The sequence below is a fragment of the Arvicanthis niloticus genome, chromosome 4 (assembly GCF_011762505.2).
Source record: "Arvicanthis niloticus isolate mArvNil1 chromosome 4, mArvNil1.pat.X, whole genome shotgun sequence".
NCBI classification, from domain to species: Eukaryota; Metazoa; Chordata; class Mammalia; order Rodentia; family Muridae; genus Arvicanthis; species Arvicanthis niloticus.
The window spans coordinates 34071217-34086051 of record NC_047661.1 but is presented as its reverse complement, the minus strand read 5'-3'; the positions used below and the strand labels follow the sequence as shown (position 1 = coordinate 34086051).

Here is a 14835-nt window from a genome sequence, read left to right as displayed (position 1 = left end):
TCTAGTTATTCCTTTGTGTGTTCAGTTTCAAATATAGTTGAATTATGCCCCCTCCTTATCCCAGGCCTTTCTGACTGACTATTCTCATCATTATTGCTTTGACATACTTTATTCCTTTCTCCTATTTCTCTTTCAGTGGGGACTTCTGACCCCTCACACACTTTGTTTCAATAAGACTTAAGTTACCATTCTTACTTATTAAAATGTCTACCTTTACTGAGGTATTTTTGGCAAATAAAATTGTGTTATTTTGGTATATACACTGTGGTAAGTTCATCTGCATAGAGCATGTGAAGTGTTAATTCGTGAAAGTTTGTGACAGACTGAACTGCTTTGCCCATAGACACTAAAGTACTATCCTCCCCCAAATTTGTTGAAATATTGCTGTAAACTAAATTTCAAAGTTGAAGCATTTTGATGTTCTGTCATCTATAGGTTCTTGATATTTTATGTTTTTAAGGCTTATCTATTTATTTTATGTACATGAATGCTCTATCTGCATTGTACACCTGAGTTCCAGAAGAGGGCATGAGATCACATTATGGTTGTGAGCCACCATGTGGGAATTGAATTCAGTGACTCTGGAAGAACAGCTGAGCTGGTGGTACTCTTAACCACTGAGCTATTTCTCCAGCCCCTGATATTATTCTATAAATATTTCTCCTGACAGTCTCCTTTCCTCTGTTTTAGACTTCATCATCTCCCCATGCATCCATCAATGACTCTTTACACCACTGTGGCTCAGTGGCATATCATAAACACCGTTTCATCTGATGCAAGACTGACTGTATATTGATTTTAGATGGCTATCCAAAACCATTGAAAGAGTGTATATTAATTAGGTACCATTTGGGTATAGATTGTTTTAATTTTCACATTAGTTATTATATAATAATAATGTCTCACCAATTCCTAATTATAAAATTGAGCTTATAGATTATATTATACAAGGGAAGCACAGTGACAACTCCTGACTCTGCATAATTCTAATTCAAATGGTAAGAATTCTGCTGGTGTTTCTTTTAATTTCATGAGAAATAATTTTATTCATTTAAAAATCTTTTTAAGGGAGAATACATCTTTATTAAACTAAAGTTTATTAGTGAAGCCCTTAAATATCAGGAATGAAATAGCTGCTGTTTGGGGCTATACTGTGCCTATGTTTTTGACAAGAACATAAAGTTGAAATTCACTGTGCAGAATAACCCTGAACAGTCCATAAGAGAAGAAAATGAAAGCCTAGAATACCACCATTAAAACTGTGCCTTAATATTTTTAATTACCCAGTTAATTATTAACTGAGTTAATTATTATTATTGAGATTAAAATATTAATCTCAATATTTTTGAGAACCAAGTTCATTCATTAATTAATTTATTCAGTCATTCATTCAACAAAAATACATTAGTTAGCTACCTGGGCCAGGAAAAAATTATTGGCAATTATTGGCATTGCCAGAATGTTCTGTCTTTGATGTGGACTGGGGTGGCTGCTTAGGAAACTGTCAACAATATCTTAAGAGGAAAGTCTTCTGGCTTCAGACCCACTGTGCATCCTAAGCTGAAAAGTCCCAAGACCTCATGTTTAAATAGCAAGCATATGTTGGAAACTAATACTTGGAGGGTAGATTAAAACTCACCCCTCATTATCTAGTTGGAAATCAGGAATTCCAAGAATAGTACTGAGTAGGGCTGGTCCTGAAGGTGAAGAATAGGATCTCAGACATAGCACTTCTTACCCCTTCCTGAGTCAAACTCAGCACCATCCTGACCACTGGATGACTTCAGGACCAAGATATTTGACTTTATTGTTATTGCACACCAGTGTATGTTCATTGTTACCAATGTGTAAAGAATAAAAGAGGTACTCTGACTATGCAGAGTTTTATCTAACCTTCTCCGGCTTGAATGTCTCTCAGAGAGCCGTCTTTAACGCAAGAGAGCCTGGATCTGGGCAGATCCTGGGATTCTGTACTTCTTAAGTTCTGGTAGTTCATTCCAGCCCTGCAGGTTTATGGATCACATTTCGACTGACAAGGACCTAAGGCATCGTTGTACTCATGGGGCTTTGCCTTTTGTAACTGTGTCTGTTTGTTTGCAGCTGTGGTGATGGTCCTAAATAGCACGAGTGTCAGCTGGAGTGCCCGGATCCAGATTTTCCTAACCTTTTGCAAGCTCACAGCAATTCTGATAATTATAGTCCCTGGAGTTATACAGCTAATTAAAGGTATGGACTGAAAAGGAAATGCATTTTAAACTGCGTATCTGCTTCTGGTCTCTTCTAACACCGACTTTTGCTTGTCTAGCAGAATCTTTAATTAGTCTTTGCTTGTGGAACTTAAACTCTGTACTGTCATCTAATTGATTTGAAAGGCTACATCGAGGATGAGTTGGTATTTATAGTTGAATGGCAGCAAGAGAATTAAGACTAGATCGAGCAACTAAAATAAGGTGTCTGTGAATTCCCTTGGTATAAATGGCTTGGAGTCAACTCCAAAGTGAAAAGCAAAAACAAAAGCAAATCCAAACCAAAATAAATTTGCTATTTACCTTTAAGTACAGATCAACATATCCTTTGTTTGCACTCCAGAACTTTTCAATAGTAGAAACAAATATGAAAGATAAAAATATTTCTGGAAATATAATGGAGGATGACTGATAATTCTTGATTTCTTTCGTTTGTATTTCTTCATTATGAGATTGCTATCCACAGAAGAGTAGTCAAATAGCCTTCCTAAAATCAAGATCCTTATATGAACATAAAACATTGCAAAAACTTGGCTTTTATTGTTACATTATTTTCTATGTAAAACTTGCATTTCTGAAGAAATGCTGTAGCTTTTGGATTTGTCATTGAGCTTCTTATTTAATACAATAAGAATTTGAGTGATGATGTCATAGTGTATGGTTGGCCCTAGTAAATGGTATATGTGCTTCCTTAGATTTAGTGGAAATGGTTGGAAGAGATAGCGGGCCCAAACAGGTTACTGAATTTGCAGCAGGAAATAGGAATGATTCAAGCGAACCTATGGAAAGAGGTAACATATCATGTGGGCATGTATGTGGGTATTTCTTGTTTACATTGACATTGCCAGCTCCAAGCAAAGGAATCTATAGAGAAATTTAATGACCCTGCAGGAGGAGAGCTCTAACACAAAAGAAAGTGGCGAAGTTCAGCAAAGCCATTGCTATCCATAGAGGCACCAAACAACAACTTGAGAACTTGATCACTCTAGTTTGAAGCGGGAATTGCTCTTGTCCATTTAATCAGCCTAGTGGGTGATCTTAGAGTCCTGCTGGTAAAATGCTCCTGTCAAATCAAGCAATCTCAGGCCCAGAATAAACACAATGAAGAATTTCAACAGGAAGGTCTATATGAGAGGAGATGTGGGCTTGCTGTCTCAATTCACCACACTCTCCTTTCCACCTGCTCCCTTCCACCAAGACCTGAGACAAAACTGCCCATACTCCCAGCTCCTCCAGCTCCTGAGTTGACTTTCTAGTCATCTGTAGGGAGCCCTTCAGTTTCTGGAAAGGAGAGGAAGATGAGTCACTAGCTCCTCTAGTGTTCTTGTTATGTGGCTTTTCCTTGGTGTAATGCCAGATGTGATAGATAGTTACACTGTGTAGTTGGTTCTGACCCCTCATCTATGTGTGTGTGCAAAGTGGGGCATGGTTGGTAATTGATATTGTATTACAAACTCCTGGAGAGAAGAGACCATGATGAAGCTCCCAAATCTTTCCTGTCAGCTATAATAGAGTGATATTTCAATTATTGCTTATAGTATCAGAAATTCATAGGACCACTTTAATTCTTACTGTTCTCACATAACAGAGAAATTCCCAGAGGACATTCCTGCATTTGGAGCATAGTTTAGTACATGGGAGAGCAAACATATTTCCTTTATTATTACAAAATTTTATGAAATTGAGATTTTAGTTTATAACATGATCATTTAGTTTTTCTACATTTCTCTGACACCCTAGGAAAAATAATACTTCGCTGATGTGTATGGTGTGTTTATTTCTACTCTAATCAGATCCTAGTTGTAGCTGGACTTTGTGTGTTAGCTTACAAGGCCTGAAACTTCCATTTGAATGTTACTTTCATCTCCCCAAGCCCTGCACTATATATCCAAAATATTCCTGAAGTTCAAAAACAATGTTCCTCTTTTGCAACACTCTCAAAAGAGTTCATTTGAAGAACTGTGGATTAGTCTACACAGTTAGATATTTTCTATTATTAATTACTAATTGCTAAACTCTGAAGGATATTGTCTTGTTAGGCTAAGGATACCACAGATTATAGAAAAATCTCCAATAGAGATTTCTTTCTTTTAAAAAAAATTAGTTTCTCTCTCTCTCTCTCTCTCTCTCTCTCTCTCTCTCTCTCTCTCTCTCTCTCTCTCTCTCTGTGTGTGTGTGTGTGTGTGTGTGTGTGTGCATATGCACATGAGTACAGGTGCTTACAAAGACCAGAAGAGAGCATCAGATGAGATGCCATGAAGCTGTAGTGACAGGTTGTTGTAAGCTACTTGTCATGAATGCTGACAACTGAACTCAGGATCTCTACAAGACTAATATATGTTTTTAGCTGCTGAGCAATCTCTCCAGTCCCTACAGATGTTCCTTTTCTGAATCTCAATGTGTTTATTTTCCTTCTATTAAGGCATATAGATATTTTAGCGAAACGGGCATTTTGAATTCTTCCTGTCAGGTTTTCATAAAACTATATTTAGAAGTTGGTTGCTTTGAGAAAAACAGCATTCATTGATTGACAGAACTGTGTCCTCATTGGTCCCCATCCTCACATTCTGTCACTAGGAATGGTGGTCTCGTGGTGTGAGCAATAGCTAGCATCTGACTTACAAGACAGTGCTGTAGATACATCATCCACACCCTGCCCTCTTGGCCACCTTTTATTACTTATATAAAGTTCAGCCAATTTTTAAACAAGATCATTTTCTATTTGACCATTTGATCATTTCCTATATTCTCATTTGCTGTTTGGATGGCAGAGCAGACATATTTTTTGTCTAATTTTTAATCTGTGCTGCCTAACATGAATCTGATTTTGTAACCTCTGAAACTATCCCAAAGATTCAAAGCAAAAGGTACCCCACTGTTCACAAAATGGGAAAAAAGTATGATGGATGAAGGTGTTCGGTAGAACTTGGTTTGGGGTTTAGTGTAATCTCTTACTCATTTTCATAGAAAAAAAATGGTGGCATTGACCAAGACGGGGTTGATGAGTTATCTCTATAAAGACAATCTTGTGGGTAGAATGACTTATCCCAGTTAACTACACTGTGCTGCTGGTTGACATTGGCTATAGACATCTCTGATGTGAGTGGATATGCCTGTGCTCCAGGGAACCTTTATATGAACAAGCCTTGTGCTTCAGGAGTGGATTTTGTCTGCAGCCTTTACCTGCTTTAGGAGGCAGGTGTGGAAGGGACTACAGGGATAGAGAGCAGGAGGCTGAGAGGCTCAGTGATGTGGGGAGGCAGTGCAGGTGTTTGTGGATGCCTCCTCACTCGAGGTAGGCGCTGACATTTCTTTTCACCTCTCACCAGGTCATAAGTTATTGTCTAAGAATTCTGTCAAAGTCTTAAAACTTCAGTTTCATGGTTAAAACAGAAGACACCCAAGCAAGAAAAATGGAATTATCCATTATAAATGTCACTTTAATCCTTCGGTCATCTACAAAGGAATTTTCAAATGGTCTAGGTGACAACATGTGTGCATTTGGGAATCCTGTTCTAGACTGAGTACAGTATCAGTAGATAGAGTTGACCACGAACAGAGTCAGAACAGGCAAGCTCGGCTCCCAACTGTGTATAAGGTTGGAATAAGTAACCAATTCTTTGTTACATTCTAAAATTCCTCCCATTCTAATTGCAGGGCAAACACATCACTTTAAAGATGCATTTTCAGGAAGAGATACAAGTCTAATGGGGTTGCCCTTGGCTTTTTATTATGGGATGTATGCATATGCTGGCTGGTAAGTTGATATCTCCAGATACTTGTATTAAATAACTTCATTTGCCTTTTGTCCTGTTCATCTTTCTATCATAGAAGCATCATATCACACGCTTCTTCCCCAACTAAGTTTTCATTATGTCATGTACAGAACACTTATCTTGTCAAAGTTTCAAGTAACATAGAATCCTCAGAAACGAAGACCTATAAAGCCAGTAAAAATTATTTTTTTCTGACAAAGAACATAAGACAACGGAAATAGCCTGGAGGAAACTAAGTGAGCTGTCTGCTCGGAGTCTCCTGTGTTTCTTTGTGTGACATTTCTTCTGCCCGACGATAGGATAGACTTCTCTCACCTGAGAATCTCACAATGTATAGTGAGTCAAGGTACAGCAGAGAACCGTGCAGCTACCTTCCACAGACATGGGGGAAACACGGGAGACGTATTTCTAGGTTGTACTGTTGGCCTTGTGGGAGATCAGTTCTAGTTTCTGTGAGCCACTTAGGGGAAGATAGACTCTAGTTTCTGCAGCTTACGTAGGAGAGAAGAAAGAGAAGCATGGGGGAAAGATGGAAGGATAATAGAAAGAATCCCTTTCAGCTTCCTTTAGTGTGGCAAAGCCTGAAGCTTACAGTATCATTATCTGAGACCCTCAGATAAGGCCTTATTGAGGTTGCTATTAGATTTAGTCCACTGTCATAAAAACGAACAAACAAACGCTGGGGTTTAACTGCCAGTGTAAATTACTTCTAACTGCTCATCAGTGGGGACAACACAGTGCACCGGGGCACTCGGGGTTACTACGTGCCCTGTCAAAAAGCCATTGTGCTAGAGTACTAAAGATATTCATAAATAATTTTTTTCCACTGTGTCATGGGGAAGAAACAGTTCATATGTAGAGACGAGATGGTCTCAGGATATTAAAATGGTCCATACGATAAAGCTAGGAAAGGAGAAATCACAATACTAAAAGTTAAGTGGTCAAGTAGCATGCAGCATGTTCTCAGCCCACAGACGTTTCGTTAAAATGTTTCCAGCAGTTGAAAAGAAAAATGGCTAGCAAATATAATTGACACTATGATACCAGAAATAACGCTGTGTTCCTTGTGCTTGTCTGCCTGTGATTCCCCTGCCTTGGTGTAGCAGTGTTTTGTGGAGGAACATGAGTCATAGTAATCAAATATCAGAGCAAGGAACTTCCTGTAACTACTTATTGACCTTGTAAGCTTCAGTTGAAATGACAATCTCCAGAAAGCCCACTAGGTACAACATCAGAACCATTGCAGAAAGATTAATTTTCATTGTTTTGGAGTAAATCATGTATAGGAGCTCTTTTTGCATCTCTATAAAACCAGTAATTGAAGCTGTGACAACCCTCTGTGAGCCTAAATATGCCAGCAAGAAACTTTGCTCTCTCAAGAATTATGTAAATATGTACAATGCAAATAAAATTTCCTCTCCCTACCTCCATTTTTTTTGTATTACCTTCCAGAGAATAGAAAAATGCATTCCAAAATAAGCAGTGTGTACCCTATTAATCTCACAAATTGTGAAAATATGGCATTAGAAGAAACTCAGCAGAGTCCAGCCACGTGGGCTTAGCATAGCTTTGAAGCAAAAAGTGTTTGAAGGCTGTTAGGTTAGAGCGTAAGAAGATCAGCATATAATATTTGTATACCCACAGAAGACTTTTTGCAGCCATTTGTATGCATGCTTTAGTATTGAATCTCAGTGTTTTTGAAGTCTTTTCACTTTTGTCCAAAGCACAATGAGGTGCTAAGCAGAGAAAAGAACTGAGTGTGATCACAGCGTTAGAAGCAGAATCAACTCTTCTCTGTCTATTGAGCCTGGATCAGGGCTCCATGCCCTGGGGCAGCAGCCAAGCCACTGTGAGGGTCCCTGGGAGCCACAGAGCAAAGCAGGGGAGGGAACAAGAGCTTTCAGCTCCAGCTGGGTGCTGGGAGCCTGTTGTACTCTTTCAAGAATGTGGAGCGCGGTGATCTTCACACGGCAGATTTGATTAATTCTGTTCAATGGAGTCTCTTTTGCCTGTGAGCACCATGCATCTGTTCCCACGGAATCTTAAAACATTTCTACCCTGACTCCACCACCACCCAGGACTGAATATTCAGGTCACCTGCTTTGTGTATAGGCAATTTTCTCCACTTCTGTGGATTTATTTATTTATTTGTGGATAAAGACTCTTTTCATCTTGACTTCTTATTAATATTGCATTTCACCAATGCGAAATCCAAAATGCAACCACTTCCAATGGTAATAGAAATTTACAGAAAACTTTATTTATACTTTTGTCTACATAATCCTTGTATCTCTACCCCAGTTTGGAGAGCCAGGAACCATCAGTTTCTTTGTGTTCTTGAGGGTTCAGTCACAAGGTTGAAAAGTGAGTCTAGGATTTTAAATGAGATGTTATCAGATCCAAATGGCTTAGTTATAGAATGATAAGAAAGTATTTCGTTATAATGGTTTGTTTGCTGGCTGAATGCTGCTTTGTGAAGAGGGAGATGATCTGGTTATTAATCTATGGCTCTCAGTCTTGGAAGAAAAAAAATAGAAGCAGTATTAGAAGGAAGAGCCTGTGGGTTTGGCAATCCAGAGATTCAGATAGTTCCATGGAAATGGATCAAAGAGGAGTCTAAGTGTGTCTCATAGACAGAGGCATGATAAAAACAACCTTTGGTATCCGAATTCTCCATTGTTTACCATATGATTGCTAAACTGGCTTGCAGACATAAATCAGGACTTTAAGTGGCTACCACTTCTTTTATTGCTGTAGAACAATATTTGTCTAAAAAAAAATGTGGAGACATTTTAATGAGACAAAAGCAAGGCAGTTATGATGACGAATTGCAGGCCAGACTGCTCACTGTTTGGACAGGAAGCATGGCAGCCAACTGTTCTCTTGGATACCTTGCTATAAGAGCGGTCACCTCCAGCTGCTTGGCGGAATAGGAAAAAGATACCACCAACCCTCAGGGATCCTGGATGGAGTAGAGTTTTGGCTCTGAGGAGCACACAGACTATCCAGAATGATGAAAAACCCCTTCAAAGAAACATGATTAGGGGAAAAGAAGTCATTAACTCAGTCAGGTCACGGAGTTGGGCCAGCACAACTTTAATATTATTGCCAATGTCCGCATTCAGAGGAATCCATCTGCCAGTCAGCCTGTGGCCTTGGGGAGTCAACCAATTTCAGTCCTATATCTGGGTCCAAAGCTAAGCATAGTGTGGTGAGATTTTTTTCCCCTCTCTTCTCACTGTGTGATAGAAAATTGGTTTTCAGTGTCTTTTGTCGCCCTCTTTAATCGGATCCTCAATGGATTTAGTCTCCCTGAAGCATCAGCCAGGATTATTGTACACCTTTGTGTCAAATCTCACCTAAAAAATCTGTTTCCTTTAAAAGTCATGTACAAGGTTGGAAGTTACAGTGCAGGGTCAACCATCGTATTTATGCAGAGTCATAGAGAATGTTGGACAATAGACCTCATGAGCAGTTTCTGGGGACCCTGAGAACTAAACCAGGAGAGCGAGAATACACTGGGCCTACATACTAGAGACTGGACAGGCATCATGGTATATTTCCCACAGTGTGTGGACTTTCACACTGAGATGATCCATTTTCCTCCTCTTCTCCCCAAACTGTACCCAGGCACTTTTATTTTTCTCTATTTTTAAGGGCCATGGCAAAAATAATTGGAGTCATATTCTTTTTCACAGATAGTTTTCTTCTTGCCTTAGGGTTGTTGGAAAAGACCAGTTCATCAACTATTAAGAAGCAACTGGCCATCTTTGACATACGAAACCTGGCATATTCCTTAATTCATGTGGTTTATTCAGTTTGGGGTGTTACTTATATATGTGCTTATTTATTTTTATTTGGTTCCCATACTGCCTGTTCCCTCGGGCTTATGACGAACATGTCAAATCAGTCTCAAATAGTACATTTCAGAGCACTATGTCTGGTGTTCTCAGAGCAGGGAGTAGCTCATTTACAGTCCACCCTTATAATTCTTCGAGCCAGTCTTGCATTATATACTGAAAGATGGATCGTGTACACAGCAAGTGTCACACCGACAGTTTCATCTCCTAGCATAATGACATTATATGCATCCTCCCAGAGTAACAACAACTGCTGTTCTTAAATTTTTAACTTTCTAATTGTTAAGACACGTCATTAGTCATGTGAATGTATGTGTGCACTTTTTATAGGGCACTTATTGCTATTGTTTCTTCAGTCTATATGTTTCAAATATTAATTCATACCTCAGTCCTCAAAAGTTGTAGCTGTCTTCTTCTTGAGCCTCAGCTGACTAGTGAATTCAGATAGGATTGTCATGATCACAGGGCAAGACAAGCTTCTTCCCTTTTTCAAAAGCTGTGAGATGCTTAAAGCATGTGACAGATGATGGGCCAATGTTCTGGATATTTGGTTTTAGAGAGAAGAAACTTTAACTGTCAGACTATGATTCCATGTACCATACAAGAGGATATTCTAGCATCTAAATTATAAGATAACAGTAGAATGCATGACTTTCACTCTGTGGAAGTTCCCTGGGCTGATGGAGTGAAGATCTAGCAAGTTTGCTATTGTTAGGTTCAGCTCTACTCAAGTGGAGTCTTAACTTCCTCATGGTTTTCATATTGTCCCCTATTCTTATTTGAGAATGGAATGTCCTTCAGCCTTACTTGAGGAATAACCTCACTTAGAAAGAACTTAGTAGGACTTAAAGGGCCAATAATAGCCTGTTTTAGTTGGAAAACAAGGTCAAAGATACAAGCCACCCCTTGTATGGGCCTGGTAGAAGCTTACTGTGATGAAAAACGATCAGAATTTCACAAGCCCTGACATTGGGATAAGAATCTGGGATCCCATGGACCCTGAAAGTGAAAGATTTTGTGCTTAAAATGCTTCTTTTTTTTTTTTGCATATAATTCCCAGAAGCATATTATGGATCTAAGAAATGTTTAAAACTTCTCTTTCATTCTTGATAAACAGTGTGGTAAGTTACAGTGTGCCTACAATGAACTGTCTAAACCTCCTTGAGACTTTCTTTCCTCTATAGGTTTGTGAATCAGGTTATATAGGATAAATACTGTCAGAGACTCTACAGGAAGAAGTGTGAGTGAAAAATTTAATCAAAATTATAAATTGACAAATTATATATACTCCTGACATAAAAATTAAGTTATGGTTATAAATAGAACATGAAATAATTAAAGTAATTAACATTATCCTAGCCATATACCTGACATATAATTTTTAAATTTCTGTGGTAGGACATTTGAAATTTACTCTTTTAGAAAACTTGAAACATATAATATACTATCACTTGTACAATTTTTGAACCCTGTTCATGTGCTGTGTTCTGTGTAGAAAGTCAACAGCAGTTTTCTACACGGCTATAGGTGGTTCTTGTTCCTAACTGTCAATTGAGATGTGCAGGAAGTACAGGGCACCTGATGCTTACCTTCCCTTCCCACACTTACTTTTACACTCATAAGGCAGAATACTATATCATCTCTCCTTTCCCTGAGCACATAACCAGGGATGCACTTCTGTGCTTTGGGCCTACTTTGACCTGGAATGACCTCATAACACCTTACTAGGGTAAATGCTCTGCATTCTCGAAGGCTTGGCTTGGAAGGAAATTTATCTGGAAATACTTCTTGACTTTGGTTCTGGGATGGCCTTATATTTCTAGTTCTTGTGCCCTTTCCCGACATTGTATCACATGGCTCTGAGACATCTGTAAACTGTGAGTTTGCCCTACAGGCTATGGGCTTTCCACTCTTACAGCCATCACATTTCACATGCTTAAGTGACTCCACTATGGCTTAGTAGGAAGTGTTCTGTGGGAGTTCTCGCTGGTTGCATATTTTCATCTTCCTGTGTATATTCTAATGTAACTTTATGATTCTTAATTTGATTTAAAAATCTTTAATGTGTGAAACTTTGGATTGTGATGGTAAAATAGTAAGATGTACTAATAGTTTTTTATTTATAATACAGGTTTTACCTCAACTTTATTACTGAAGAAGTAGACAACCCTGAAAAGTAAGTAACCTTATTCACTGTGAGATTTTTGTTAGACATAAAATTTAAATTTTGTAATTAAATAATAGACTTAAAGGAGAAACTCAGTGTGAGCCAGTTAACTTTACTGTTGTTGCTATCATTATTCTGTTAGATAAATTGACTTAAGTTTTATAATAAATTGCTCCTCACATGTATAAATATATTACATATTAGTATGTGTCAAATATTATATGTATATAACAATATAGAATATTCAATGCTAAATTACCTTATAATCTGAATGTAGGAAAGAATAAAGTTATCTTTTATGTAACATATATAAACATATACCTGTAACCTAACTTGAACTCTTATCAAGTTTAGTCTGATCTGAAAAAGTTGATTATTTCTGGCAATGCATGTATTTTATAAAAACTGTATAATTAGAGATAATAATATAATCAAGGGAAACTTATGAGGTAACTGAAAAATGTTGTAGGAACTTATAAATTTGGGAGCTTGATGATTTTTCTTAACTTTCTTCCTTAAAAATGTTTGTTAGATGACTTGATGTTAATTAAACAATATGTCAAGTGGACTGCAAAATAAATTAGTTGTATAATTTGTAAATAACTATTTGACTTTGTATATTAAAAATCTATGAATTAAAGAAGGAAAATTTAAGAAATACAAAATATAGTGCTATTTATGGGCTATCTTCCACCCATTGTCCTAGGAGCCTCTTTCAGGATGAATAAGGCATATCTTCAAGCACATCATTGTGTTCTCCATGAATGAAATGTGTGCAGATAACTTGTAATAGTGTGAGTAACACCACAGCAGGGTGTTAGCTAGCTAAGAGAAAGTGAGAAGTTCTTAACTTCATTCTGGGACATGTTGCTCATCAAGGGTATCAAGTGACTAAGTGTCCGCTGGTACACGAAGTGGGTGAAGGGAGAGAACCAGAGAGGCAGGGAAATAAAGAGAAAAAGAGAGAGGGAAAGAGAAAGAGAGAGAGAAGGAGAGAAAGAGATATACAGAGAGAAAGGGGCAGGGAGGGGGGTAGGGGAGGAGGAGGGGAAGGGAGAGGGAGAGGGAGAGGGAGAGGGAGAGGGAGAGGGAGAGGGAGAGGGAGAGGGAGAGGGAGAGGGAGAGGGAGAGGGAGAGGGAGAGGGAGAGGGAGAGGGAGAGGGAGAGGGAGAGGGAGAGGGAGAGGGAGAGGGAGAGGGAGAGGGAGAGGGAGAGGGAGAGGGAGGGAGGAGAGAGAGAGAGAGAGAGAGAGAGAGAGAGAGAGAGAGCGCTGGCCTGTGGGAAAAACAGCAGCATGTAGTAGGTGAGAAAGGCCACCACTGTGGAACAGGCTGGAGTTAGAAGGTTCACCTAAGGGTTGCCAGTTCAGTGAACTATCAAATTATGGCACTGTGTGTACTAAGACATAGCTAGCTGGTTACATTAGGCAAAGTATCAAAGTTTGGAACATACAAGCCAACAATGGATGTTAACATGATTCCTTATAGGATCTGATTCAATTGCTATGGAAATGAATGTGTAATTTCAATATGAAGTAGGCCTGTTTATTAAGAAATATGGCCAATTTATAAGAACATTTTCATATTTGTACCTGAAATTAGAGGTAGAGAAAATTTTTACCAGAAACCAATTCTTACACTTCTTGTAAACAGTAAGCAGGATACCTATTGACTCTAGTACATTGATTATAGAGATGAATTGGTAGCTTTGTAGACTCATTAGCATGTATGTAGTGACACAGAGAGAGGACAGTTCATACTAGACTTTATGTAAAGTAGTTATTGAATTCCCATTACATCAAACAAATAACTATGGCTTAGTATGGTATTTAAATGAAAAATATTTTAAGGAGGCTGCTAAAATCTAATATAAGAGAATATTCATTATAAAAATAGAAAATTATCAGTTGTAGACATATTTTAGGTTACTATATCAGTGCTATAGAAGTAATTCATGTTTTAGGTTGAGTTACTTAACAATTTAGACTTATCAATTTGTCAGGTACATATTGCTAGTGCATGTTGCACATGCACATGTGCGCGCACACACACACACATATACACACACACACGTATGCATACATGAGTGTCTGTAGAGGTCAAAAGTATTAGATAACCTTGATCTACAGTTATAGGCAGTTATGAACCTCCTGACATGGGTGCTGGGAATGAAAATTGGGTCCTTTGGTAGATCATACTTTTATTATTATATTTTTACTATTTAAAACAATTTTTAATCTTAAACATGTTTTGACCATACTCTTCCCCTCCTCCAAGTCCTTCCATATTCTCTCCCCTTCCCTATCCACCCAACTGTAAGTTTTTTCAAAAAGAAACAAAAACCCAATGCAACAAAACTCTTCAAAACCAATAAAAAAAAAAAAAAAACACCCTACAACCATCAAACTGTAACCAAATAAACACACACACACACCCCAAAATAAAAACAAAACAAAAAACCCCACAAAAACAAAAGCAAAACAGTGGCATCCAATTATATGTTGATCAACTACTCCAGGGCATGAGGCTTGTCCTGGAATGAATGATATACTCAGTGTCACTCTATACCCGCTGAGAAAATTGATTTTCCCTTTCTCAACAGGTATAAGTGAAAGTTCACTTGTTAACCTTTACCATAGTAGTTAGGTATTCATTCATTCATTCATTCATTCACTCACTATTTTAAAATAAAATAAGATAAAGCAAAATCTATCACATGGAAATAGAACAAGGCAAACCAACCAAAAGGAAAAGAGTCCAAGGGAAGGCCCAAGAGTCAGAGACTCA

At 38.1% G+C, this 14835-nt stretch overlaps 1 protein-coding gene across 1 annotated transcript in view; it reads left to right on the top strand.

The window, feature by feature from the left end:
• Positions 1–14835, top strand: part of Slc7a11 (solute carrier family 7 member 11) — a 76506-nt gene that overhangs the window by 14172 nt on the left and 47499 nt on the right. Inside the window, exons 4-6 of the mRNA XM_034500483.2 lie at positions 2101–2226; positions 5904–6003; positions 12014–12058. Coding sequence (XP_034356374.1) covers positions 2101–2226; positions 5904–6003; positions 12014–12058 — 271 coding nt within the window. The remainder of the gene's footprint in view (positions 1–2100; positions 2227–5903; positions 6004–12013; positions 12059–14835) is intronic.